This window comes from Mastigoproctus giganteus, chromosome 6 (assembly GCF_048544385.1).
Source record: "Mastigoproctus giganteus isolate SK-2022 chromosome 6, ASM4854438v1, whole genome shotgun sequence".
Taxonomy (NCBI): domain Eukaryota; kingdom Metazoa; phylum Arthropoda; class Arachnida; order Uropygi; family Thelyphonidae; genus Mastigoproctus; species Mastigoproctus giganteus.
Window position 1 is genome coordinate 178,687,993 of NC_143580.1, and position 27,235 is coordinate 178,715,227.

Sequence of the window (27,235 nt, forward strand, 5' to 3'; positions counted from 1 at the left end):
GAAAAATTCAAGTCCTTGATTAATAAAACCTCCTTGTGGGTAAAACAAGGAGGTTTTATTATCCTCTCAGTTAATATGATATCTGCTATTTTGATGCCAACACAAATAATATCAAACAATACTTATAAAAGTATTCTTTGTAACCTAAATAACATGATATTGATGAAGGTATATCAGATGATACAAAGGTTGGCAGGGTTGTCAATGACAGTAATGGCAGTGTGCTACTGCAACAGGATCTAGATAATTTGGGCAGATGGGCTAAGTGGCAACTGAAGTTTAACCTTGACAAATGCAAAGTACTGCATATGGGTAGAAGTAACCCGAGAGAAAAGTACCAACTGTGTGGTACTACACTTAAGGTGATAGAAAATGAAAAAGACCTGGGAGTAATTGTGCAGTCAGATATGAAGTTTTCTGAGCAATGCAGACAGGCTGCCAGGGCAGGTCATAGGGTTTTGTCAATGATATATAGGAATTTTGCTAGCAGGGAAAAGGAGGTGATTGTCCCTATGTATAAGGCAATGGTTAGGCCACGCCTTGAGTACTATGTACAGGTCTGGAGGCCTCATTTTAGGAAGGATGTAGATTTGCTTGAACGTGCCCAGAGATGGGCAACAAGATTGGTGAGGGAACTGAAGGGATCCTCTTACCAAGAGAGGCTTAAGTTCTGCAAATTGCAGTGGCAATTTGGGCAGTGGGCTAAGTGGACTAGGCACCTGCGCAGTGATCTGATTAAGGTGTATAAGGCCTTGAATGGGTTGAGCACGCTGAATTCTGATAAGAACCTTCCACTTGTTCAGATTACAAACCTAAGGGTGCATAAATTCAAATTAAGAAAAGACAAATGTAGAATAGATGTGCGGAAATTTGCTTTTAGCCAGTGGGTGGTTAATTGCTGGAACAAACTTCCATCTGTCGTTGTGGAAGTTGATAGGTTGAATAAATTTAAGGAGGAATTGGACAGGCATTTGGAGGGAATGGTGCAATTTTTTTTTTTTTTTTTGGGCTGATGCTGCATAAGCTCATACACTTGCTTTCTTGCATCACATGCCACTACTACTGCTACATAGTTGTTATGCTAATTCCACTTCTTTAATTGAGGGATTATTAAAGGTCTGAGGCATATAACTAAAAGTCCCCACATCCCCCTCACCTTGCAAGGGTTTAACCTGTTAAAAGGAGAATGGGTATTTAACAGGTTAAAAGGGTATTTAACCTGTTAAAAGGAGAATGGGCATGATAATGGGCTGCCATAATGGGAATCAGCCAACCAGACTAACTTAGAGGCTGAAAACATGAACTTTTTTTTTAATGAAAACCGCAAACACAAAAAGTATTGGAACCAACAGTACTTAGTACTGTGTATGGGTTATAGGTAGAAGACAGGAAATAGTTACAGCCACTTAAGGGCTGCGTTCCGCGAAACTCTACTTAAGTCAGAATTTTCCGAAAGTTGGAATTTCCCTAAATGCTTAGGCAGAACTTGCAAATTTTATTGAATTTCATTGAAGCATAAAAGAAATGTTTGATGAACATTTAAATAGAATTATTTATTCAGTTTTTTTTTATCTCATGCCCAGGAAAAATTACAAAAATTTCAAAATTAGAGAGGAGACAGGACTATTAAAAAAGAGAGAGGAGACAGGCATAACGTCAGCAAATTTTACCTTTCGAGCATTGTTGCCAGAATTAATTCTCCAGCTGATAAGAACACCGTTGCAGAAGTTGAGGGCTGTAGAGATTTAGAAGGGGTTTTCCCCAACACATCACAAAATTTCTCTGCAGTTGCAGAATAGGCACTTCACCGCATACTTTAATGTTTTGGAAACCAGCATGATGCTTGAACCTATTAAACCACCCGTTGCTTGCCACGACCTATTAAACCACCCGTTGCTTGGGATTCGTCGTACTTATCCTTCACATCTTCATAAATACTTCTTGCATTTTTGCTTGAATAGCCATTCGATTCAGGGGCACTTGCTTCTGAATCTGATTTTCCATCCATATTATTAATAGCATTTCCATCTTCGATATACCACCTGATAACCGTTTTGTGATAACCATTGATCTTAAATGTGTTGATCCTATAACATGTTCTTTTTATGCGCACTTTCCTTTGAAATAGCATTCACCGTTGAAGCAGTGGGGCCTAATTCTGTGCAATAGATGACAAACTTTTTTCTGCTTCATAATTGTTAATTAATCACCCTTCATTTCTAAATCAATTTTGTTTCTTCTACTAGCACTGCCAACACTTGTACTTTATGTTCCCTTTCCCTTCACCACTGTAATAAGTAAATAGGAATGACGAGAAGAGTCTGAAAATTTATTTGTTTTTTTATATGATTGAAGATTTCAGTGAAGGGGAACTCGTTTCACCATAATAACGTAAAAACCCACAGAATTCCAGTTAATGGTATTATCACAAATGCATTAAGGTAAGAGTTTACCACCCATTTATAATCAACTGTGCTAACAGAAAAGCTCAATAAACCGGAAAGTGCAAATTGTTTTTATTGTTTTATGATAGTGACCTACAGAAATAGAAAAATATCACAAAGCAGTTCAAAATTGATTCTTATAATGGAATCATATGATAACAATGAAAGTGTAGCACAATTTCCACTATAAAAATGACCTTTTAAAGAGATAAATAACTTAGTTATATACCGAAAATTTCAACTTCCAAGGTCTTGGGAATGAATTACCAAAAAAAAAAAAAACAAACTAAATTTTTCTAAATACCTCCATTTATTCCTACGGCATGCAAAATATGTTTCCATGATTTTTTAAGTTTGCACCACCAGCTGGCAAAAACTTATGTAAATTTGAATTTCCATAAATCGAGTATTACGTAAGCTGGGGAGTGGTTGTATTTCCATTAAGCTTCAATTTCTGTGGATTGTAACTTTCAGGAAATGCATGTGAAGTAAGGTTGTTCTAGAAAACAGAAGAGGAAAGATTACTATAGCTCTACTTAAATTGTTATGTAGCACAGATTTCTGATATAAATAACATCCCCAGAACAGTAAAGAGAACTAATCAAAAGTTTATCACAACAATATGAACTACAGAGCAATTCAAAAAGGACTTTGCAACTTCGTAAGTGTATAGAAATTTATTCAGGAGACTTATAATTTATTGAACTGTTATACTGTAGCCAAAAACACCAAGTTTTACTGCCATAGTACCGAATTTCATCACCACGAGTGCCAGCAGCTTACAGTTCAAAAATGGGTACTTTCACAGGAGCGGTGCGCACTCAGTGTGTTTCGGCTTGAAGAAACAAAATCTGCAAAAACAATGCAAGGGAATTTTCGCACCAAATATGGAAAGGAGTTTCCCAGTAGACCTACAATGTACTCATGGCACAAGAATCTTGTTGAGACAGGTTCTGTTTGCCATGACAAATCTTCAAGATGCCCACGTGTTTCTGATGCTGTCGCGGAAAAGGTGAGGGAGAAATAAAATTTCTAATTTGAGTTATCTGCTTTGGAGAAAAGCGTGTAACTATGCAAAATATACATCAGCATAAAATTCAACAACACACTCTTTAAAAATGTACATATCTTACTTTGCAAATTCAGCTAGCTGCTTTGGATCACTAAGATCAACTCCTGGAATGCCACCTGGAGGTATTTTTTTACCTGTCATGTATTCAGTATAATCTGGATCTGGTTCAGGAGTTGCTGCATCTTCTACAGAAAGGTCTTTTTTATCATCTATAAAGTGTTAAAAGATGAAAAGTAAGTAATAACAAAAAAAAAAAAAAGTATGTGACATTTGAGTTTTCATATGCGTCTAAAATAAGAAAGCTAATAATACTATGTCGTAAAAATATAAGTAACAATTTTATAATAAATTATTATTATGATGATTGATAAAAAAGGCATATTTTAAATATAAAACAAGATGTACTAACATAAGAATGGACATTAATTAAACCCTTTTTTTATTTCAACTTCACTGAACTTCAAATACCCTGATATTTGAAGTTCAGTGTAACTCAATTTTAAATTATTCAGAGATCAAAAATGAGCTTGGAAACTTGCCATATTAGAGGAGACTTCACTGAGATGCTTTCTACTCTGAGAGTAGAAAGTAAAATGGACAAGGGTGAAATTTTCATTGTGATAAATGATTCCAGAGCTTAAACAATTTTAAATAAAAGGTAAACTGAAGCCATTATTAATCTACCACAGGATGGAAGCCTCCTCAACAATTCATGTTGAGGAAAATGGACCATAATCTGCCACACTGTCCAGTGCGAGCTGGCAGATCGACTGTATTTAGCAGTCAGGGGTTTGAACCCTGGTCTACTCAAAGAGCATGTACATTGCAGCCCAGCTCCTGACCACTTGGCTACAGAAGCCAGCAATTCCAGAACTAGAGACCAAAAACAACAGACATTTTCTCAGATATGCCAGACAAGCTATACTTGCTACCTGGGAGTCTAAAACACTGATGGAACTGATATTCGGGTGACACTAAAGTCAAGGGGACCCAATTTCGGCGAATTCCAGACAGTCTGTGACAGCCAAATCCTCTGCTTGCACCTTCACGATGGTGGGACTGTTAGTAATCCTGGGTATAACCTCCATGCACAAGTACATAGTGGGTGACCACCCAGGTGTGAACCGACGTAAGCAGGGGTCGAGGTGTGGCACCCACACCACATGGAGGAATGCCGCCCCTCTATGATACCAGGCAGTACTAGGTGGTAGATGACTCTCATCAACCGGTGAAATACCACCACTTTGCTTATTGGAGGCTTGAAGTGGTGGAACCCATGTTTAGTCTCTAGAGCTAAGTTCCAGTCAGCCCTTCCCAATAACTTCCATCATACAGTATGACTGATGACTTTTAAGGTTAGGATGAACGTTGTGGCGAGATCCAATATTCCTTACATTTCGAGGGTATAGCTCTAAAATGATGTTCGCAGGCCAGCTGCTAGTTAGTACACCGGACCGAACCTATTGGTAACTTTCTAGGAGGCTTCCAGATCAGCTAGTGTATAATCTTGCTACCTTTACTCTGCCAGATAGTGACTGGAGGGAGTCCGAGTAGTGTGTATGCGGGGAGCATTGTCGAGGCCACGTTATGTCAAGGATCTGGGTATATTCTTACCACGTGTACGCCATATCCAAAAATTTCATTACTTCATACAGCATGTCCCACCCACATTTTCTTACTATTGAATACACCATCCATTGTCAAACTAATAGAGCAAGCTTATCTGCAAAAAGATCTAAACCTCCCAAACACTTCCTAATTCATTTCACAAATATACGTGGTCTCAGTTGTAATCTCAACGATGTCCATTTCCACTTGCAGTCTGCCAAACCCCATGTACTTTTTCTGACAGAATCTCAGTTATCGGTTGATTCAACAACTGCTCATCTCAGATGCCCAAATTATTCGCTGTATGATCCCTTTTGCCTCAAAGGTGGTACTTGTGCATATGTCCTTCCTGATATTCCCTGTCAGAGTCTTGGCAATTTGGAATCTCCTCTTTTTGATCTTCTCTAGCTTAAAATCTCTCTACCTCATTGTGTCAAATTCATCTGTTGTCTCTACCGTTCTCCCAACTCCACTAATCACTTGGAGCTCTTTGACTTCCTCTCTTTGCAACTTGATTTCCTCCAGTCCAACTTTCCTAACAGTGAGGTAATTTTCCATGGTGATTTTAATGTTCACAACTCCAGATGGCTTCCATTTACTAGTTACACCGACCCAGCTGGTGGAGCTGCTGAGGCTTTTGCAATTACTAATGACCTTGCTCAGATTGTTCATTTACCTAAAAGAATACCAGACAATCCTAATCATACAGCCAATACACTTGATCTTTTACACACAAACAACTCTAAGTAAACGGTCGAAGTGAGAAGTGCTTTAGGCACTTCAGATCACAACTTGGTGATTGCCTCCTCTCCAATGGAAAGTTTATCTCATGGCTATTCCCAACCTCATGTTGTTTGGCATTACAAGAATGCAAAATGGGATGACCGGCAAGACTTCTTTTCTTCTTTTCCTTGGTCGGATTACTGTTTCAAAAGTTCTGATGTCAACGTTTGCTCAGATCGTGACGGTGAAATTATTCTTGCAGGAATGGAATCCTTTATCCCACACTCCACTTTAAAATCTTGTCCTTTATCTAAACCTTGGTTTTCCAATAAATTTGCTAAGGCTGTTCAAGAGAAGAATGTTGCACATCGTAATTGGCCTGTTTCTAATTCGTCAGTTTCATTTTCTGCCTACACCAAAGCTCGCAACAATTGTAAAGCAGTTATTGATCAGTCCAAACTTGAGTTTGAACAGGCCAAGAGTAGAAAACTTGCTTCTTGCCCAGTTGGTAGCCGAGCATTCAGGTCTCTTGCCAAAGCTATTGGCCGCAACTTTTGCCCATCTCTGCTCTCACCTCTCTCCAAACCAGATGGTTCTGTTGTCACTTCAGCCAAGGATAAAGTTGACCTGCTAGCATCCCATTTTTCTTCCAGCTCATGTATCAATGACCTTGGTAAAACAATTCCCATCATTCCCAACACGCTCCATTCAATGCCTCCTGTGGTCTTCCATCAAAAGGATATCAGAAGGATTTTGATGAATCTTGATGCTAAGAAAGCTCCAGGTCCTGATGGTATTTCTCCACTTGTTCTCAAAATCTGTGCTCCTGAACTTACTCCTATTCTTTGCCGCCTTTTTTCACTTTCTTATTCCAAAGGTGTTTTTCCTTCTGCTTGGAAATTTGTTCATATCCAGCCAGTTCCTAAAAAGGGTGACAAATCCCTCCCATCCAATTATCGTCCCATTGCAATTACTTCTACTCTTTCTAAAGTAATGTAAAAATCAATTAACCACCAACTCTTCAACTACCTAGAAACCCTCCATCTGATCAACGATCGCCAGTATGCATTCCGTCAGTGTCGATCCACTGGTGATATTCTGGCTTATGTTACCCATTTATGGACTAATTCAATGGAAAGGTTCGGTGAAACACAAGTAGTAGTTCTTGACATCCCAAAGGCTTTTGATCATGTTTGGCATAAAAGTCTTCTAAACAAACTTCCATCTTATGGTTTGCCTACTGTTTTTAGTAATTGGTTATCCAGTTTTCTCTCTGATCGCTCACTGAGGGTGATGGTAGATGGCTCTCTGTTTTTTTTTTTTTTTTTGGTAGTTGTTGGCGCATAGGCTTCTTTGGCCATAATGCACCTCCCAAGGTTTTTGCAGTACTTTGATCCAAGCCCGAGGCGGGAATTGAACCCGCGACCTTTGGGTTGCTAGGTAGGCACTTTACCCACCCGGCTAGCCCGGCCGGCTATGGCTCTCTGTCTTCTAACTTCTCCACTAATGCCGGTGTCCCCCAAGGTTCAGTTCTTTCCCCCACTCTTTTCCTCTTGTATATTAATGACCTTCTTCCATTGACTGGAAATCCTATCCATAGTTTTGCCGATGATAGCACATTACATTCCACTTTCCATTTTGAGACACCTTGTCCTGCTCAATCAGCTTCAACTTCTCGAAAATCTGCTACCAATTCCTTAAATGCCGATCTTCAGGTAATTCTCCAGTGGGGCAAAGACAACTTAGTTGATTTCAACCCTTCTAAAACTCAGTCTTGTCTTATATCTCGCAAAAAGGATTCTTCTGCTCCTATGCTTATCTTTAGTGACACTCTGATTTCTAGGCAAAATGATATATCTCTTTTGGGGATTACCCTGATTTCTAATCTCTCTTGGCACAAGCACATTACAAATATTGCTTCCTCTGTATCTAAAAAACTTGGTTTACTCTTTCGCTCTCGGCGTTACTTTTGTTCCAAACAGCTGTTCACTCTGTATAAATCGCAAATCCGCCCTGCCATGGAATATTGTTCCCACATCCGGGGTGGTGTCCCCAAAACCTCTCTCTGGCTTCTTGATTCCATTCAGAAGACGGCAGTTAGGTTAATTAATGATTCGTCTCTAACAGAGTCTCTTCACTTGCTTTCTTATAGACGTACTGTTTCTGCTGCATACCTCTTCTTCAGATACTTCCATGGGCACTGTTCTTCTGAATTGGCTTCTATAATTCCCGCTCTCTCTTTCAAAACAGTCCGAACGTGCCGCCACCAACCAACATCCATTTACTGTCCAACTTCAAACCCACAGAACCAACTTTTCATCTTCCTCATTTAACTGCTGTTTTCTGGAACAACCTTCCTTCATACGTATTTCCTGAAAATTACAATCTACAGAAGTTCAAGTCCAATGTCAACAAATATCTTCTTTCGTCTTCTCAACCTCCAACCCAAGCACGGTACTAAGTACTATAGGTTCTAATACCTCTCGTGTTTTGGGGTTCACATTACAAAAAAAAAAAAAAAAAAAAATTCAAATTATGGGGAAAGAGGTTTTAAGTGGATTGTAGAAAGTTTTCTGTTAGCCAGCAAGTTATTAATCACCAGAATAACTTACTTTCGTGGGCTGTTGTTGAGCAACCACCTTCCGCATTCATTTTACTCAATCCCTTCAAGTGAGTATGTACTCATTTAGATCTCTCCCTTAGCTGTCTAGTTGTCAAACTTAACAGACCACACCCTTCTGAACCATTCTTCATATGTGCATTGCTTTGCTCTCATCAATAATATGGTCATCTTTTTTTTTCAAAACTCTGCAGAAGGTCTGGCTTTTTTGAAATGCCATCTCTAGACATGAATACAATTTTCCAAATGCCATCAAACCATTGCCTTATAAAGAGGAATAATGCCATCCTTCTCCCTACTAGCCGAAGCCCTATGAATTGCAGACAGGGCACCATGTGCCTTCCTAACTACTTTATTTACACTACAACAAAAATTTCCTGTCAGACAATGTCTTTTTGAAACAACATGACTGGCTTGGATTGTTAGCCACCCTTCCCACCTTCAAATCATCAGCAAACTTTGATAGCTTATGTTGGATACCGTTGTTAATATCATTTATGACAATTAGAAACAGGAGGGGACCAAAAACCTATCCCTCATGGATCCCACTTGTTATACTGGTCTAACCTGAAGAATGGGCATTTATGATAATACGAGGGGGGGGGGGGGGAAGAGAAAGCAAGAGAACTTTTGTGAGCGATTTTTTTTTTGCTGTAACAGCAAGAGCTTTGGGCTTCCTCACTACATGGCTAATACTAATAGAAATTATATTGTCAGAAAGGCATCGAACAGAATGAACAATTTTTTTAAAAAAAATTAAACACTTGACAACTAGTTATTCATGGAATATAAAATAGCTCGAGTCCCCAGACTCAGAAAATTAGACAATCCTTTAACCTATTTCCTTCCAAACAGCAAGGCTAATTGGAAGGAAATACAGGGTGTCTCAAAAATATTGGTAAAAACGTTTAGGGGAGGTAGGTAACATCTAAAGGAATGGGAATTGCATAGGAACCCATAACCGGAAACAGCACTGTACATCAGTTCGCGAGAGAGAAAATTTCTGGTTTACTCATTCAAACAGTAGTCACCGCACGAAGAGCATGCACCTAGTGTATGAATTAGCAGAGGGTAATGGACAAGCCGCTCAATGAATTTATAGAGAACGCTTCCCAGATAGACATGTACCGGACCACCACTCGTTTGCATCAAAATTTGTGCAATTATAGGTCATTTAGAGGTAACAGGAGTAGTGCGGGCAGACCACGTTCGACACGAACTCCCGCCATGGAAGAAAGTGTGTTGAATGCCGTCCAGAATAATCCTACTATGCCGTTGCCTCTGCCTTAGGAGTGTCTCGTTTCAGTGTACAGCGTGTCTGGCACGACGATTCCTTACACTCCTTTCATCTCCAAAGGGTTCAGTTACTGCTCCGCCAAGATCATCCTGGATGTGTGGCTTTTGCACAGTTGTTTCTCCAAAAAGTGTTCAAGACTTGAATTTTCCAGCCTGTGTTTTCTTCACAGATGAGGCTTATTTCACTCAGGAAGGCTTATTCAATCAGCATAATGCTCATATGTGGGCTCACAACCCACACGGTTTGCACCCCAATGTGGCACAACTTCACTTCGCAATAAATGTGTGGGCAGGCATGGTCGGTGACTACTTAGTCGGCCCATACCTGTGTTACCATCCCGCATGAACTCTGCTAAATATCGGATCTTTCTTGAACAAGTTCTACCCCAGTTACTTGACGATGTTCCAGCAAATGTGAGACGCAACATTTGGTTTCAACATGACGGGGCACCTGCCCATTATGGAAGGTGTGTTCGTGACCATTTGAACAGGCGTTTTGGGTGTCGATGGATTAGCCGTGGTGGACCCGTTGCCTGGCCCCCACACTCACCTCATTTATCGAGCCTTGATTTCTTTCTGTGGGGGCCCTCAAGTCTATCGTGTATGAATTGCCTGTGGAGACGGAAATGGATCTCGTGGCGAGACTCGTCTGCGCTGCTGCTACTGTCAATGAAACTCCAGGTGTGTGTGACCTTTTCCGCCAATCCATGCTGCGTCGGTGTCACGCATGCATCACATCTCACATGGTGGAACCTTCGCGCATCTGTTGTAACATCATGAAATGCATCCATCTTGTACTCCATTGTTAATATTATGTCAAATAAATGTTTGCCACTAATTACTGTCTTGTGTCATTTCTGCTTCTTGTGCCTCTGCTACTACTTTCCCGTGACGTTTCTGGTTATGGGTTCCTATGCGATTCACATTCCTTTAGATGTTACCTACCTCACCTAAACATTTGTACCAATATTTTTGAGACACACTGTAGAAATAAATAGGAATAAAAATAAATCAGAATCTTTTAATAAAAAAGGGGGAGGATTTTAATTTTCCAGATATTGAATATAACTTGTGGGTTGATAATTTATGGTTTGTAGAGTTATTGTGTGACTGTTGTCTACAGCAGTAGGTTAGGAGGCTATACTCCTAATCTGATTATCAGCAGTGATTCTCCATGCATTAAGAATCTGCATGCAAAAGACTAACTGAGTGGCAATAATCACGCTGCACTGATGTGGGATTTACTTAAAGACAACTAACTGATAAGGGAAGGGATTTTTCTTTTTGAGGATGACTACAAGGTAACTCAGATAATTTTTAAATTCTAACAGTGAAACCAACTGATAATGTTATCAACAACAAATTCTAAATGGGAAGCATTTAGGAAATTAATTATAGAAGCTACTAGGGTTTTCAAGCCAACAAAATGCATGGGATGCATATAAAATAATCCAGTGATACAGAAGCCTACAGCAGACATAAATGAGTCTATAATCAAGTCACAAAAACTGTTAAGGCTAGCTAAGGCAGATTATAAGAAGGTTCTGGCAAAGGATACAAAGGGCAGCAGCAAATACTTATATTAACAGTAGAAGGATGGATTGAATCACATTAGTCCAATGTCAATGATCCTGTTCAGCTGCTGACAAACTGAATAGGTATTTTGTACCTGCATTCTCGCATGAAGAATTCCTTAGGTAAAGAAATGACAAAAGTTTACCAAATTCTAACAGGAGCTAATTCACTTTGTGATAACTAAGAAAAAAATGAAAACGAAATTACTGATTCTAAACATGAAAAAGAGGTGCCTAGGGTGGATGAGATTTGTTCAATTATATTAAGGGAGGCAGCAAAGGAGGTAAACAAACCTGTATCAATAATTATGAAAGAATCTTTGGATTTAGGCAAGGTCCCGGCAGACTGGAGATGTTTGAATGTATCCCCTATGCACAAAGCTGATCAAAGAATGACATGAATAATTTCTGTTGCAGGGAAAATAATGGAGTCACTGGTTAAAGAAGTAATGCAGGGCCAGCTAGACAGGAATGCAATTATACTGCAGTCACATCACACATTTCTTAAGAGGCAATCTTGTCTGACCAATCTGATTAGACACTATGATGCAGTAACAAAGGAACTAAATGTAAGAAATAATTTTTATATTATATACTTGAATTTTAGGAAAGCCTTTGATACTGTCACACACATAAAAGACTGCTGTATAAACTGCTGCAGTGTGGCAAGTTACTGTTATTGATAAAAGGATGGCTGAGTAGGATAAAACAGAGTAATAACTGTTTTAAAACAGAGTGGTAATGGACACTGCTCTTTGTGGATTATGTAATTAGTGTAGTTCCCCAAGGTTCATTGTTCAGCCCATTGTTTTCTGCATTGATTAATGGCTGATGAAGGTACATCAGGCTTAATATTCAAGTTTGCAGACAATACGAAGGTAGGCAAGGTTGTTAATGACAGTAATCAATGCAAGCTACTACAACGAGATCTAAAAAAAAAAAAAAAACCAAGCAGATGGGCTCAGAAATGGTAGTTGAATATACCGGGAAATGCAAGGTACTGCATATGGGTAGCAGTAATCCCAAATTAACATAACAACTGCATTGTGCTACACTCAGGGTAGTGGGAAAATGAAAAAGACCTTAGGGTAATTATGCAATCAGATATGAATTCTCTGAGCAGTGCAGTTAGGTAGGCTCCAAGGACAGCTCAAAGGGTCACTGGTACAACAGGAACTTTGCTAGCAGGGATAAGGAGGTGATAAGTGGGTTATTTTTTTTTTTTTTTTATGAAAAACCCCAAACACGAAAAGTATCAAAACCTATAGTACTTAGTACCGTGCATGGGTTGAAGGAGAAGTATGGGGGGGGGGGGGATGTTGGAAACTTTGCTCTAGAGACTAAACATGGGTTTCACCACTTCAAGCCTCCAATAAGCAAAGTGGTGGTATTTCACCGGTTCATGAAAGTCATCTACCACCTATATTATTCACATACATGAAAAATTCCCTATCCTCATTCTTTGCTCTTTTATGCTTTCTGATGCTTTCTCATATGCAGCCTTGGCCTCCCGACCTTATTTGTGGTACTGCTACATTTTTTCTTTCATTTATTGAGTAACGCGGCCCCTAGCCAAAAAAAAAAAAAAAATCAAGCAAATCTTCTGTAGAGCAACTTTACCTGTTGTAGACTTTGGTACTTTTCATCACTCTGTAACTGTCCCATGCTATCTTTTTCTGCTCTATTTTACCAGCCAGTTCTGCAGTCATTGATTTCAGCATTCTCCTTGTGCAATATTTTCTTAAAGGTATGTATGCATTCGTGACCTCTGTGATTTTTGCTTTAAAAGTATTCCATAATTCAAATGTATTCGTCATCCCTCGGCAATCTGTCTACAGCTTTGCAGATTCCCTCAAGTCAATCCACAAGGCTTTCATCAGCATATAATCCCTCCTATTGTGTCTGGGCAGAATTGCAGACACACACATTCTGATCTAACTTGTGGCATTTTTTCAGCATAGTCCTATATTTCTCCAACAGATGGTCAGGTTGTGTATGCTTAATATCATGAGTCACCAGATGAATAATAATTTTCTTTACCTTCCTTAAAATCTGACAATCTGTTGGAAACATCAATTATTGCTCCTGGCAAATAAACTCTGGTTCTAGACTATCTATCTTTATCACAAAAAATTTTATTTGTTTCCCTGACAAAAGAATCATCCAATAAAACTAGACCACCTTCGACCAGAGCAGTTTGTGCTTCACTATTCTTTTTTGCTACCCAAATCAGGAGCTATTTGAGCCCCTGACAAACTCCCAGTTACATTTGTAGGGCAAAGATTAGCTTACCCAGACCTTTACTGCTTGTGGATTTCTATTTGGATTGGCTGGTAGGCATTAACTGATTAGATTGCATCAGGAAAGAGGCCAGAAGTTTATCAAACGCTAACAGGATGCTAAATGATTTTGTATTAACTGAGAGTAAAGTGGAGGAAAAATTGTTAAAGTTAAACATAAGAAAGGCACCTGGGGTGAATGGGATCTAACCAGTTATATTAAAGGAGGCAGCAAGGAAGTAAGCAAACCTTTAGCCATAATTATGAGAGCATTCATGGATTCAGGGGAGGTCGCCACAGACTGGAGATGTGCAAAAGTATCCCCGATTCACAAAGGGCAATCAAAGGGTGAACGAGTAATTGATATTGAGTCAAAGTTTTCTTATAATAATGATACTGATAACCAGACTTGGCTGTCAAGTGTATTTCCAAAGCTTCACCAGAAAGAGAAGATCGGAACTCAATTTTTTGTTTTTCTCACTTGGCCAAATATTCTCTCTCATACTCAGCATTGCTATGAGGAATTGTTAAAATTCCAAGCATAACTTGGAATGATTTGTTATATTTCAAGCTCCCTTGTGCACTTGTCAATTCATTCTCCAACCTGAAAGAACTAATGTTCAGTGAACATCAATTCTTTCTTTTCATAGTAGTTTCTCGTGGTAAAATTATTAGAACTGATACTATAAATTATGTCTTGCTTCATCTATTCCTTTATCTGAAATGACACTGAGAAGTATTGGAAACTTGACCACAGGATTATTCCACTGTACAATGCAATGATTAGGCCACACCTTCAGTACTGTATATGGGTCTGGAGGCCTCATTTTAGGAATGATAGGCCCCTGCGAGGTGACCTAAGTGAGGTGTTTAAGGCTTTGAATGGATTGAGCAAGCACGATGATTGCATTCTTCCTCTTGCTCAGACTAAACACATTAGCATTAGCATAGGCATTTGATGCAAGAAAGCAAGCTTATGCAGCATCAGCCAAAAAAAAAAAAAAAAACCCACTTTACCCCTCTGTTCGTTCAAAATACCTGTCCAGCTGAGCCTTAAACTTATTTAGGCTATCAACCTCCACTACAAGGGATGGAAGTCTGTTCCACCAACCAACCACCCGCTGGCTAAAGGCAAATTTCCGCACGTCTATCCTACATCTGTCTTTCCTCAATTTGAATTTATGCCCTCTCAGGTGATTATTCTGAGCTAAAGGTTGGTTGGTTGGTTTTGATTTTATTGGCGCACTAGCTACTAAGGCTATAATGCGCCAAGACCAGATAATATATAAAAATTTAACATCTCAGTTACCTAATTAATTAGGCCACCATGTCCAGATCTAATAATAAATAATTAAAAAGATAAATCAATAAAAGATATAACAATAACATATAAATTTTAAATACTATTAAAAAGGTTTATTGCTTTCAAAAAGCTAAAAACAGCAGACATATTGTCATTGTCGGATAAAATCTGACCGAGTGTATACGGCTCAGTCAGATGATTAAAGGCGGTAAAACGGATATTGCTAAAATCTGGACAATCAACTAAAAGGTGTCTAATAGATAAAACTGTGCCACAAGACTCACACATAGGAGGGTCATCAGCCCTCAGCAAAAACGAATGAGTTAAATGACTATGTTCTATGCGGGTCCGGGCAAGAACAACTTCCTCCTTACGATTCCTGCGCAGACTAGACTGCCACGGTTCAATAACAGGCTTTATACGATATAATTTATTCGCAGTCTGTCTATTCCACGAATCCTGCCATTGGGAATGTATCTTTTGATGTAATATTTGCCTGTAGTCTGTATAGGGGACTGACAGGCAGCGGTTATTATTGGGAATTGCTGATTTGGCTGCGGCGTCAGCCAAATCATTTCCCCTAATCCCAATGTGGCTGGGAATCCAGCAGAAGCGGATATCATATTCACGTCCGAGGAGGGAGTGAATCTTCTGCTGAATACTAGACAGAACTGGATGAGGATTATATCTCACAGATATTAAAGCCTGTAACACGCTGAGAGAATCAGAATATAAAATGAACCGTTGGTATTGGCATTCACTAATGTGATCCAAGGCTAACTCAATTGCGTGCAGCTCTGCAGTAAATATGCTGCATTCAGAGGGAATCTGCTCCGATGTAGTGCTGTCTGTAAAGACAGCAGCAGATCCCACATATGATTCTGACTTCGAACCGTCTGTGTAAACTGGCGCGAAGTCAGAATGTTCAGCTCGGTGTGCTGAATAAAGCTGCAGGTAGACAGACGATGGAGTGTCCGACTTTCCCCAATTTCTAAGGGACAAGTCACATGTTGGAACACGAGCATGCCAGGGTGGAAGGGATTGCTTTGGTGTTTGGGCAACCTTGTCTACCTTAATATTAAGTTCTTTGAGTAGCTCTTGGAGACGAATACCAAAAGGACGATTGGCAGTCTTACGGGTGTTGTACAAATTTTCCCATCGTGGCTCAAAAACGAATGGCCACGTAGGATGGTCTGGCAGGGATTTTAGTTTTAAGGCGTACTTTAGAGACAACTGCTTACGTCGAAGTGATAACGGTGGTTCGTTTGCTTCGACGTATAAGCTCTGGACGGGAGATGTTCGAAATGCTCCAATAGCGATACGGAGAGCCTGATGATGGACAGGATCCAGCCATCGAAGTACACTGTCTCTGGCCGAATTGTATACAAGGGACCCGTAATCTATTCTGGATCGTACAAGTGCACGATAGATGCGTAGTAGGGTGCATCGATCAGCACCCCAAGATGTTGAGGAAAGAGCGCAGAATATTCAGCCCTCTTGTGCACTTTGTGCGGAGTTGACGAATGTGATCCAGAAAGGTCAGCTTTTTATCGAATACGAGTCCCAAGAATTTTGTGTCCGCTGCTAGTGGAATTGCATTTTGTCCGAGCTTTAATTCAGGTTCAGGATGAAGATTACGCTTACAACAAAAGTGTACGCAAACGGTCTTCTCCGGCGAGAACCTGAAGCCATTAGCAAGTGCCCAGGAGTTGAGGCGATCAATAGCTTTCTGCAGTTGTCTTTCAATAACCCTCATGTTGCATGACTGACAAAATATGCTAAAGCCATCAACATAGAGGGCACTGTGTACAGTTGGAGGAAGTTGTTCTGTGATGGAATTTACTTTGATGGCAAAAAGCGTAACACTTAATACTGATCCTTGTGGTACTCCCTCCTCTTGAGTGAAGAACGAGAGTGAGGATCCCACACGAACTTGGAAAGATTGATTGGCTAGAAAGTTTTTAATAAAAATGGGGATTTGCCCCCTAAGGCCAAGGCTATGCAGATCTTTTAAGATGCCAAATCTCCAAGTTGTGTCATACGCTTTTTCCATGTCAAAGAAAGCAGACACCAAGTGTTCGCGTTTTAGGAAAGCATCCCAGATGGATGCTTCCAATCTGATAAGATGGTCCAAAGTGGACCGGTTCCTTCGGAAGCCGCACTGGATGTTGGAGAGAAGGTCATTTGATTCGAGATACCATATTAAACGAGAATTAACCATTCTCTCCAGGATTTTGCACAGACAGCTAGTCAGAGCAATAGGACGATAATTGGTGATGACTTTTGGATCCTTTCTTGGCTTAGGAAAGGCAAGAACGATTGCCTTTCGCCAGGAGTCCGGAAACTGCCCTTCAGTAAAGATTCTGTTATACAGAAGGAGCAGACAATCCATAGATTTTGGGGAAAGATGTTTAATCATGTCATAATGGATGCCATCTGGTCCAACAGCACTTGCTTTGGTAAGAGCGAGGGCTCTTTTCAGTTCCTGAATAGTAAAATCCCCGTTGTAGGGATAGAGGCCCTTGGACTTAAAATTAAGTGCTTCTCTTTCCAGTTTATGTTTCAGGACCAGGAACTCTGGGGAGAACGAGGATGTTGCGGAGATGTTAGAGAATGTTTCCCCAAGAGCATTGGCTATTGCAGTTGGATCTGCAATAGCGCATCCATTATAATCTAGGATTGAAGAAGGGTGGGATGTATATTTTCCCTTCATTTTCCGGATTTTATCCCAGACTACCTTAGAGTTGGTAGACTGGTTAATAGATGATGTAAAATGGATCCACAATTCCTTTTGACTCTGATGACGGATGTAGCGTGCTTTGGCTCGTGCACGTTTGAAGGCTATAAGGTTGTTCATGGTAGGATATCGGCGAAATATCCCCCACGCTTTGTTTTGAGCCTTTTTTGCTGCTGTGCAGTGTGAATTCCACCAAGGTTTGGGAAATGGTGGAAACCGGGCAGATGTTTTTGGAACAGCATTCGCAGCTGCTTGGACAATATTTTCTGTGATGTACTTAACTGCATCACTGATAGGCTCTTGACTGACTGTGCTAAGATTAAAATTTGCCTGATGTTGGAAGGCAGTCCAGTCAGCCTGATCAATCTCCCACCGTGGTAACCTGAAGGGAAGACATGGCCTCCCGCGGTGTAACGAGGTTATCACAGGGAAGTGATCGCTTCCGTATGATTCTCCTCCACTTCCCAAGTGAGTGAAGGGAGTAGAGAAGGGGAGCAGATAGAGAGATCAATGGCAGAAAAAGTACGGGTAGGCATGTGGAAGAAGGTGTTTTTTCCAGTATTTAGAAGGGAAAGGTCATTGTCATTGAGCATACGCTCTATGACTCGTCCCCTTCCGTTGATGTTAGCACTACCCCACAGGGTGTTATGTCCGTTAAAATCCCCGAGAAGTAAGAAAGGGGGAGGCAGCTGCGTTAGAAGATCATCAAGGTCTGCCTGGGAGATGTCAGTCCCAGGTGGCAAATAAATGGAGCACACAGTTAATAGAAATCCCACTGAAAGGCGAATTGCAACAGCCTCTATGCTGGTTGTAATTAGCAAGGGCTGCACTGGGGTCTGGTTACTCACAAGGATAGCCACTTGCCCATGTACAGAGCCATCCGCAATTCTATCCTTCCGAAAAACTGTGATGTTGTGCATGGTGGGATCATCATTTGCCTTTAGATATGTCTCCTGCAAGCAAAAGCAAACTGGCTCGTGCTTTTGCAGGAGGGCCTTGATGTCATCAATATTTCGCCGGAATCCACGACAATTCCATTGTAGGAATTTAGCCATTATTTTGGCTTGTGGGTCCATCAGGCAGCTTCCGAGGTGTTGAGGGCTTACTTTTATCAGTCTTGGATTTGTCTTTTTTGGGGAAGAACGGACGCTGTCCCGTGTCCATTTCCTCCTCCGCAAAGAGTTCCAAAACTGAATCTTCGGGTACCTCCTTCGGCTCCACATCCATCTTTTCTTGGGTACTAGGGGGGGGACTTCCCCTTTCTTATTCTTTTCTTTCATAATTATCTTTGTTAATTGTGGAGCATTAGGAGGTACCGATATAGGAGTGGCAGCTGATTGGTCCTTCTGCGCAGGTTTTTGAGAACTTAAAAGGTAACGCGCGATGGGAGTGAAAGACTCCTTGGGAGGAATGGTCATGTCCGTCTGAGTTCCGACGGAACATCTCCCTGCTACCTTCTGGGCGTAGGTAGGTCTGTTGATATTCAGGGGTTTCACCGATTTCCTTGCCTCCTGGTATGATATGTTAAGCTCTGCCTTCAGCCGTTGAATCTCTTTTTCTTCTTTCCACCTCTGGCATGCTCATGAGTAGGCCGGGTGTTCGCCTTCACAGTTAATACAGGTGGGTTTTGCGGCTGAACATGCTGTTGTTTCGTGGTCCTTTGCACCGCATCGAGCGCATGCAAGGACTCCACGGCAGGCCATTTGAGAATGTCCATACTTCTGGCATTTAAAACACCGTAAAGGGTTTGGAACGTATGGACGCACTGAACAGTTGATGTATCCAGCTTTAATCTCATCAGGAGGTTTAGGAGAGTTAAAAGTCAGGATAACGCTCCTGGTTTTAACAATTTTTCCATCCCTTCGCGCAGTAATTCTCTTGATGGCAGTAACTCCCTGTGGTTTTAATTCGGAGCAGATTTCCTCCTCGGTTACGTCAAGAAGGTCCCACTCCGAAATAACACCTCTCGATGAATTGAGTGTTCTGTGTGGTGTCACTGTTATAGGGATTCCTCCGATTGATGTTACTCGGAGTAGATGCTCGGACTGCCTGTCATTTTTTGTTTCAATCAAGAGGTCCCCAGAATGGAGCCTCTTAACTGATTTGGGTGACCCTGCTAACCCATCTAACCCTTTTTGAATAAAAAAGGGCGACATTTTACCAATCGGTTTTTCATTGGTGGAGTGCATGATTAAAAACCACGGGATAGGACTTGATGGTAATTCAGTCCGCTGCCTCTTTGAAGCAATATTGCTGTCAGTGTCTGTATTTTCAGATAGGGACCGGGTTGGGGCCCCTGAAGAAATAAGTTTATCAGGATTCATTGAGTTTTTTAAGTTGTTCAGTGCCCGGGCTCCCCACCCACCACGGAGCCCAAAGGGACGCCCACTACCCGGCATGCAATAAATGCGCTCAGGAGTGGGACGCCAGGGCTACCCAGACACTATACCCGCACCGCCGTCAGCCTGAATCCTGTCCCTCGGACCATGAGGGTAGGGGCGTGGCATTGACACGGTTGACCCTCGCAGGCGAGCCTACTAGCCGATTGATCCTAGCCGGACCTTCCAGGACCACCCGTCTTGTCGAAGCAGGGGCCAAAGTGGTGTATTGAAGCTGGTCCCCTAAACCACCAGGATCCCCCTTTCCGAATTTCCACCGGTCGCAGCGCACGGCAAACACGCCGGATTCCACTGATGTAAGCCTGGAACCTGGGCTGTGGGCGTTGGATCCCAGTGACGCTAGTCTGGAAGTCCAGCAGCGTCACTGGGAGGTCCCCTCACCACTTACAGGTGCCCACGTCGAGGGGTTGAGCTAGAGGAAGAATCCCATCAGCATTGAGCATGCTCAAACCATTCAAGGCTTTATACACCTCTATCAGATCACCTCGCTGGTGCCTAGTCTCCAGACACTGTAATTTGCAAAACTTAAGCCTTTCTTCGTAAGAGCACCCCTTTGTTCCATTAACTAATCTTGTTGCCCTTCTCTGTACTCGTTCCAGCAGCTCTACATCCTTCTTGAAATGAGGCCTCCAGACTTGTATACAGTACTCTAGGTGTGGCCTGACCATTGCCTTATACAAGGCAATAATCACCTCCTTATCCCTGCTGGAAAAATTCCTGTATATCATTGACAATACTCCATGAGCTACTCTTGCAGCCCTTCTGCACTGCTCAGAGAACATCATATCTGCCTGCACAACCACCCCCAAGTCCCTTTCATTCTCTACCACTGTCAGTGTAGTACCACAGAGTTGATACGTTGCTCTGGGGTTGCTGTTTCCCATGTGTAGTACTTTACATTTGTCAATGTTAAACTTCATTTGCCACCTCTCAGCCCATCTGGCTCAACCTTTCCAGATCCTGTTGCAGCAGCATAGTGTCAGTAGTATCCTTGACAACCCTGCCAACCTTTGTATCGTCTGCAAACTTGGACATTAAGCTTGATATATCATCATCAATATCATTTATAAATACAGAAAACAATAATGGACCCAACACTGAGCCCTGAGGGACTCCACTAATAACATTAGTCCACGATGAGCAGTGTCCATTGATTACCACTCTCTGTCGTCTCCCCCTTAACCACCCCTTTATCCATAGCAGCAATTTGCCTCCAATGTCACACTGCTCCAATTTGTGTAGCAGTCTTCCATGTGCAACAGTATCAAAAGCCTTTCTAAGATCCAAGTATATAATATCAAAGTTATTCCCTGCATCCAGTTCTTTTGTGACTGCATCATAGTATCCAATCAAATTGGTCAGGCAAGACTTCCCCTTAACAAAGCCATGCTGTGTCCGAGCTATAACTGAAGTCTTGTGTAAATGATCCTGCAGTGCTTCTTTAACCAATGCCTCCATTAATTTTCCTGGAGCAGAAGTTAAGCTCACAGGTCTATAATTACTTGTGTCAGCCTTTGATCCTCCTTTGTGAATTGGGGTCACATTTGCACATTTCCAGTCTATGGGTACCTCCCCTGAGTCCAAGGAAGCTCTCATAATTATGGCTAAGAGTTTGCTTACTTCCTTTGCTGCCTCTTTTAATATAACTGGATAGATCCCATCCACCCCGGGTGCCTTTCTTGTGTTTATCTTCAACAGTTTCTCCTCCACTTTACTCCCAGTTATTTCAAGATTCTGTAGCTTACTGCTAGAGTTGAATACACCTCTGGCATTCCCCTCGCTGAATAACTCCTCATGTGTGAATGTCGATGCAAAATATTCATTTAGTTTGTTAGCTACCTGAACTGGATCATCAACAGTTGACCCATCAATATCAAGTGGACCAATCTGATTCATCCCCTTCCTTCTAGAGTTTACATAAGTAAAGAACTCTTTGCTGTTTTTCTTTGCATCCCTTGCCAAGGATTTCTCGTAATCTGCCTTCGCATGAGGGAACACAAATTCATATCAAGAAAGGAAAGTTCAATATCAATGCGTGGAAGTCTGCCTTCATCCAGTAAGTGATTGATTGCCGAAACAAACTTCCATACGTTGTTCAGGGAGTGAGTAGTTTGAATCAATTCACGGAAAAACTAGACATATTATTGGAAATGGATGGACAAGTAATGTGGGAAGTTTTTTTTGGCTGATGCTTTATAAGCATGCTTTCTTGCACCATTCGCCACTAGAAATACTAAGTAATACTGCATTTTGTCAAGGTTTCAGATCCAAATTTGGACATCCATTATTAACTCTATATTTGTCATGCGAGTTTGAACTGACTGGGCACAGCTAACAGTGATCTGTGTTTCATCCACTCCAGCCACACAGCGAAACTCCTAATACCTGTTGTTGAAAATGGTTTCTCTGAATTGGTCACAGAAAATTCTAGAAATGTCTGTTAATTATGACACATCATAAAGAGATATTGATAGTAATTTCACTTTACTGCCGCTCTCTGGCTTAGTGACATTGATGCATTGTCTGGAATCAAACTGCTTACACACGCACTTCATGTTTAATGTAGCCAGCACTGTTGTCAATAATACACTCTCCTTAAATAAATCCACAGATTGAAGGGCAGGGTTTTTAAATTTGCATTCACCCTCCAAAACATGTAAAGTGAGGTTTAATGTTTCAAGAATTATTGAAAATATCTTTTTAATACAGAACATGGATTTTTCACAGCTGTGTTCAGAAAAGATTGAAATTATAGGTGACATCAAAAAATTAACAATTCTGAATTATTTTTTTGGTGATTTTTCAAATTTTTGGAGACAGAGGAATTCTGCATTTTCACACGACCAATACAGGATTAAGACAAAGCTGACAGATTACAGTTATCCTTTTCCATATACAAAGAACATTTTACCAGTAAAAAAAATCTAAACCTACAAAAAACTAATTGATCCATTTCACAAATAAAAGTAGTATCAGTTCAATCTCAACGATGCCCATTTCCAACTTGCTGAGCCTCATTTATTTTTATTGACAGAATCTCAATTATATGTTGCATCAACCACCACTCATCTCACTTACCCCTATTCACTCGATAATTCCTTTTGCTTCAAAAGATGGCACTTGTGCATATATCAATTCTGATATACCTTACCTAAAACTTTATCAGAAATTTCCTCCCCTTGACCTTCCCTGGCTTAAAATCTCTTTACTCCCATTCTGTCAAATTCATTTGTTCTCTCAAATATTCTCCCAAATACAAAAATCACTTGGAATTTTCTGACTTGCTTTCTTTGAAACTTGACTTTCTCCAATATAACTTTCCTAACAATTTTTTCTTAATGATTAATGTTTAGAGCAACAAATGGTTCAATTTTATAGTTATACAGAACCCAACTTGTAGAGATGCTAAAGCTTTTGCAATTACTAATGACCTTTTATAATTTATCTACCAGAATACCATACAAAACAACAGCTTGCTGTTGTTCTCAACAACACTTTCAAAGTACACAATTAATGTAAAGTATGACTGTTTCGTACATCAATTTTCTAGTTGAAGAGACCCAGCTTATAGAGATACTGAGGCATTTGCAATTACAGTAAACCCCCGCTATTTGCGGGGGTTACGTTCCTGAGAAATGTCGCGAATAACGAAAACACGAATACTGAGTTATGGCTCCCATAGTAATAAAGGGGTCCGTTCCAAAGTATGAAATATATAAGAAAAACTAGTCTAAAATTTTGTGTATGTATTATATGTACCTTCATATTATGACTATGTACATAGTGAAATGCAAGCATATGGCATCGAAATGAAAATAAGAAACAATTTAATATTAAATGTAATATTTATTAGAAATTTCAAACAAATCTTTCAAACCAGCACCTTTGCTAGCAAAAAAAACTTATCCCGCCAGTGCTATCACCAGTTTTGATAAAAGAGTTTTGCCTTTTCACGAATGATGAGTGAACTTAACGGAATTTTATTTTGAGTTCGGTCTTCTATCCAAAGATTTAAAGCCTTTTCTATTTTTTCTAATTTAACATCACGAGTTACAGAGCAAATTTTTGAAGCAATTAACGCATTTTCACGGACACTACAGCGGATTTTTTCTTTCAATTTTTTGATTGATCGTACCATTGACTCATTGATTTTATAATGTTTTGCCACTGAGTAGACACTTTCACCATTAAAAATTTTGTCTAATAACTCAATTTTATTCTCTAATGTCATCACCACCTTCTTTGATCTTTTCACATTTCCCTTGTTATTCGTAGCCATATTTTTGTAGGGGTTAGAAAACTTAAAGTCACAATAAAGTCACTTTCTTCCGTTAACACACTCGAAAAAGTCTGCTTTACACTGCAAAACGGTATGTTTATCATTTTTGTAAGCATATCAATTTATAAACTGATAAATTTATTCAATTTATAAGCATATAAATTAAAAGCAAACGACGAAACCTTCCATAACAAGCGCATAACACATACTGAACAAGGATTAGCGAGAAACATCCACGCTCGTGATTTTGTCACCGCTGTCCCCCCCCCCCCACCCACTGAGCGCTGTTTTGACCGGGAAAGATAATTCTAGCCACGCCCATGTTTTTTTTTTATGGCCGAAAATATTCCCGGCACTTTAAAATTCACATTTTTTTAGGTTTCATTTTATATTAAATCGGCGATTGCGAATAGCAGCGGTTTACTGTACTAATGACCTTGTACAACTTATTCATCTATTAGAATACCAAAAAATCCTAATAACACACCAAACACTTGATCGTTTACTAAGCAGCAATCACTTCAAAGTACACAGTTAATTAAAACAAACTCGAAATATCTGAGATCACAACTTAGTAATGTTCTCTTCTATAAATCAATGTCCATTCTCAAAAAAATTTTTAGCATTACAAGAATATGATGCATGAACAGCAAAGACTTCTTTATTTATGTAAACTCTAGGAGGAAGAAGATGAATCAGATTAGTGTCCTTAACATAGGTGGTTCAATTGTTTATGAACCTGCTGAGGAAGCTGGCAAACTGAGTATTTTGCATCTACATTCACACATGAGGAATGTTTGTAAGAAAGTGGAGGCCAGAAGCTTATCAAACTCTGGCAGGGAGCTAAATGATTTTGTAATAACTGACAGCAAAGTGGAGGAGAAATTGTTGAAATTGAACATAAAAAAAGGCACTTGGGGTAGATGGGATCTATCCACTTATATTAAAGGAAGCAGCAAAGAAGTAAGCAAACCCTTAGCCATAATTACGAAGGCTTCCTTGGACTCAGGTGAGATCCCCATGGATTGAAGATGTGTAAAATGTGTTCCCAATTCGCAAAGGAGGGATCAAAGGGTGACATGAGTAATTACAGACCTGTTAGTTTAACTTATGTTCAAGGGAAAATAATGGACTCACTGGTTAAAGAAGCAATGCAGGATTGTTAAGATGAAGTCTTGTCTGATAAATCTGATTCGATACTATGATGTGGTCACAAAGGAACTGGATGCCAAGAATAATTTTGATATTATATACTTGGATCTTAGGAAAGCTTTTGATACTATTGCACATGGAATACTGTACAAATATGAGCAGTTCAGCATTAAAGGCAAGTTGCTACAATAGATAAAAGGATGATTGAGTGGGAGAAGAGAGGGTGGTAATCAATGGTCACTGCTCTTCTGAGACTAATGTTATTAGCCGAGTCCTCCTGGGTTTAGAAGTGGGCCCATTGTTGTTTTCCGTATTTATCAATGAAAGTATATGAAAGTCTAAGTTTACAGTTAATACGAAGGTTGGCAGAGTTGTTAATGACAATGATAGTACAGTACTGCAACAGGATATGGAAAAGTTGAGCAGATGGGCTGAGAGGTGGCAACTGTAGTTTAACATTGACAAATGAAAAGTACTGCATGTGGATAGCAGTAACCCCAGAGTATGAATTAGGTGGTACTAGACTCAGGGTAGTGGATAATGAAAGGACCTGTGGGTAATTGCGCAGTCAGAAATGACATTTTCTGAGCAGAGCAGACAGGCTGCAAGAATAGCTCATGGTGTCATGTCAATGATAAACAGGAATTTTGCTAGCAGAGAGATGACTGTTCTCTTGTATAAAGCAATCTTCATGCTACGCCTTGAGTACTGCCTACAGGTCTCATTGTAGGAAGGACATTGAGCTGCTGGAATGAGTACAGAGAAGGGCAACAAGATTGGTGAGTAGAACCACGGATTGCTGTTATCAAGAAATGCTTAAGTTCTGCAAATTTCAGCATCTGGAGACTAGGCACCTGTGAGGTGATCTAATTGAGCTGTATAAGGCCTTGAATGGTTTGAGCAAGCTTAATGCTGATGGGATTCTTCTTGTTTCTCAGAAGGGAGAAATTGTTGGATTTAAACATAACAAAGGCACCTGGGGTGGATGGGATCTATCCAGTTATATTAACGGAATCAGCAAAAGTAAGCAAACCCTTATCCATAATTATGAGAGATTTCTTGGACTCAGGGGATGCCCCATGGACTGGAGATGTGCAAATGTGACCCGAAATCACAAATAATTACAGACCAGTTAGTTTAACTTCTGTTCCAGGGAAATTAATGGAGGCACTGGTTAAAGAAGCAATGCAGGATCATCTAGACAAGACTGCAGTTCAGGCACAGCATAGTTTTGTTAAGGGCAAGTCTTGTCTGACAATTTGATTGGATGAGTTCACAAAGGAACTGGATGCAAAAATAATTTTGATATCATACACTTTGATTTCAGGAAAGCTTTTGACAGTTGCACATGGAATACTACTGTACAAGTTGGAGCAGTTTGGAATTAAAAGCAACTTGCTGCTACGAATAAAGGGATGGTTGAGTGGGAGAAGACAGTGAATGGAAATCAATGGACACTGCTCTTCATGGACTAATGTTATTAGCCCATGAAGGTACGTGTTGAGCCCATTGTTGTTGTTTCCTGTATTTATCAATGATATTGATGAAGGTATAACATGCTTAATGTCGAAGTTTTGCAGACGATACGAAAGTTGCCAGGGTTATTAATGATGCTAATGATAGTACACTACTGCAACAGGATCTAGAAAAATTGAGCAGATGGGCTGAGGGGTAGCAACTGAGGTTTAACATTGATAAAGGTTAAGTAATGCATATGAGTAGCAGTAACCGCAAACGTATCAACTGTGT

The 27,235-nt window shown here is 40.3% G+C and overlaps 1 protein-coding gene across 2 annotated transcripts in view; it reads right to left on the reverse strand.

Moving 5' to 3' along the window:
- Window positions 1-27,235, reverse strand: part of LOC150084776 (transcription factor YY2-like) — a 294,908-nt gene that overhangs the window by 251,630 nt on the left and 16,043 nt on the right. For both annotated transcript variants that reach the window (XR_016547074.1, XM_090375533.1), the window contains exon 2: window positions 3,578-3,725. Coding sequence is in view for 1 of the 2 variants with exons in the window: in XM_090375533.1 (XP_090231659.1) it covers window positions 3,578-3,725 (148 nt within the window). In the remaining variant the exon portion in view is untranslated. The remainder of the gene's footprint in view (window positions 1-3,577; window positions 3,726-27,235) is intronic.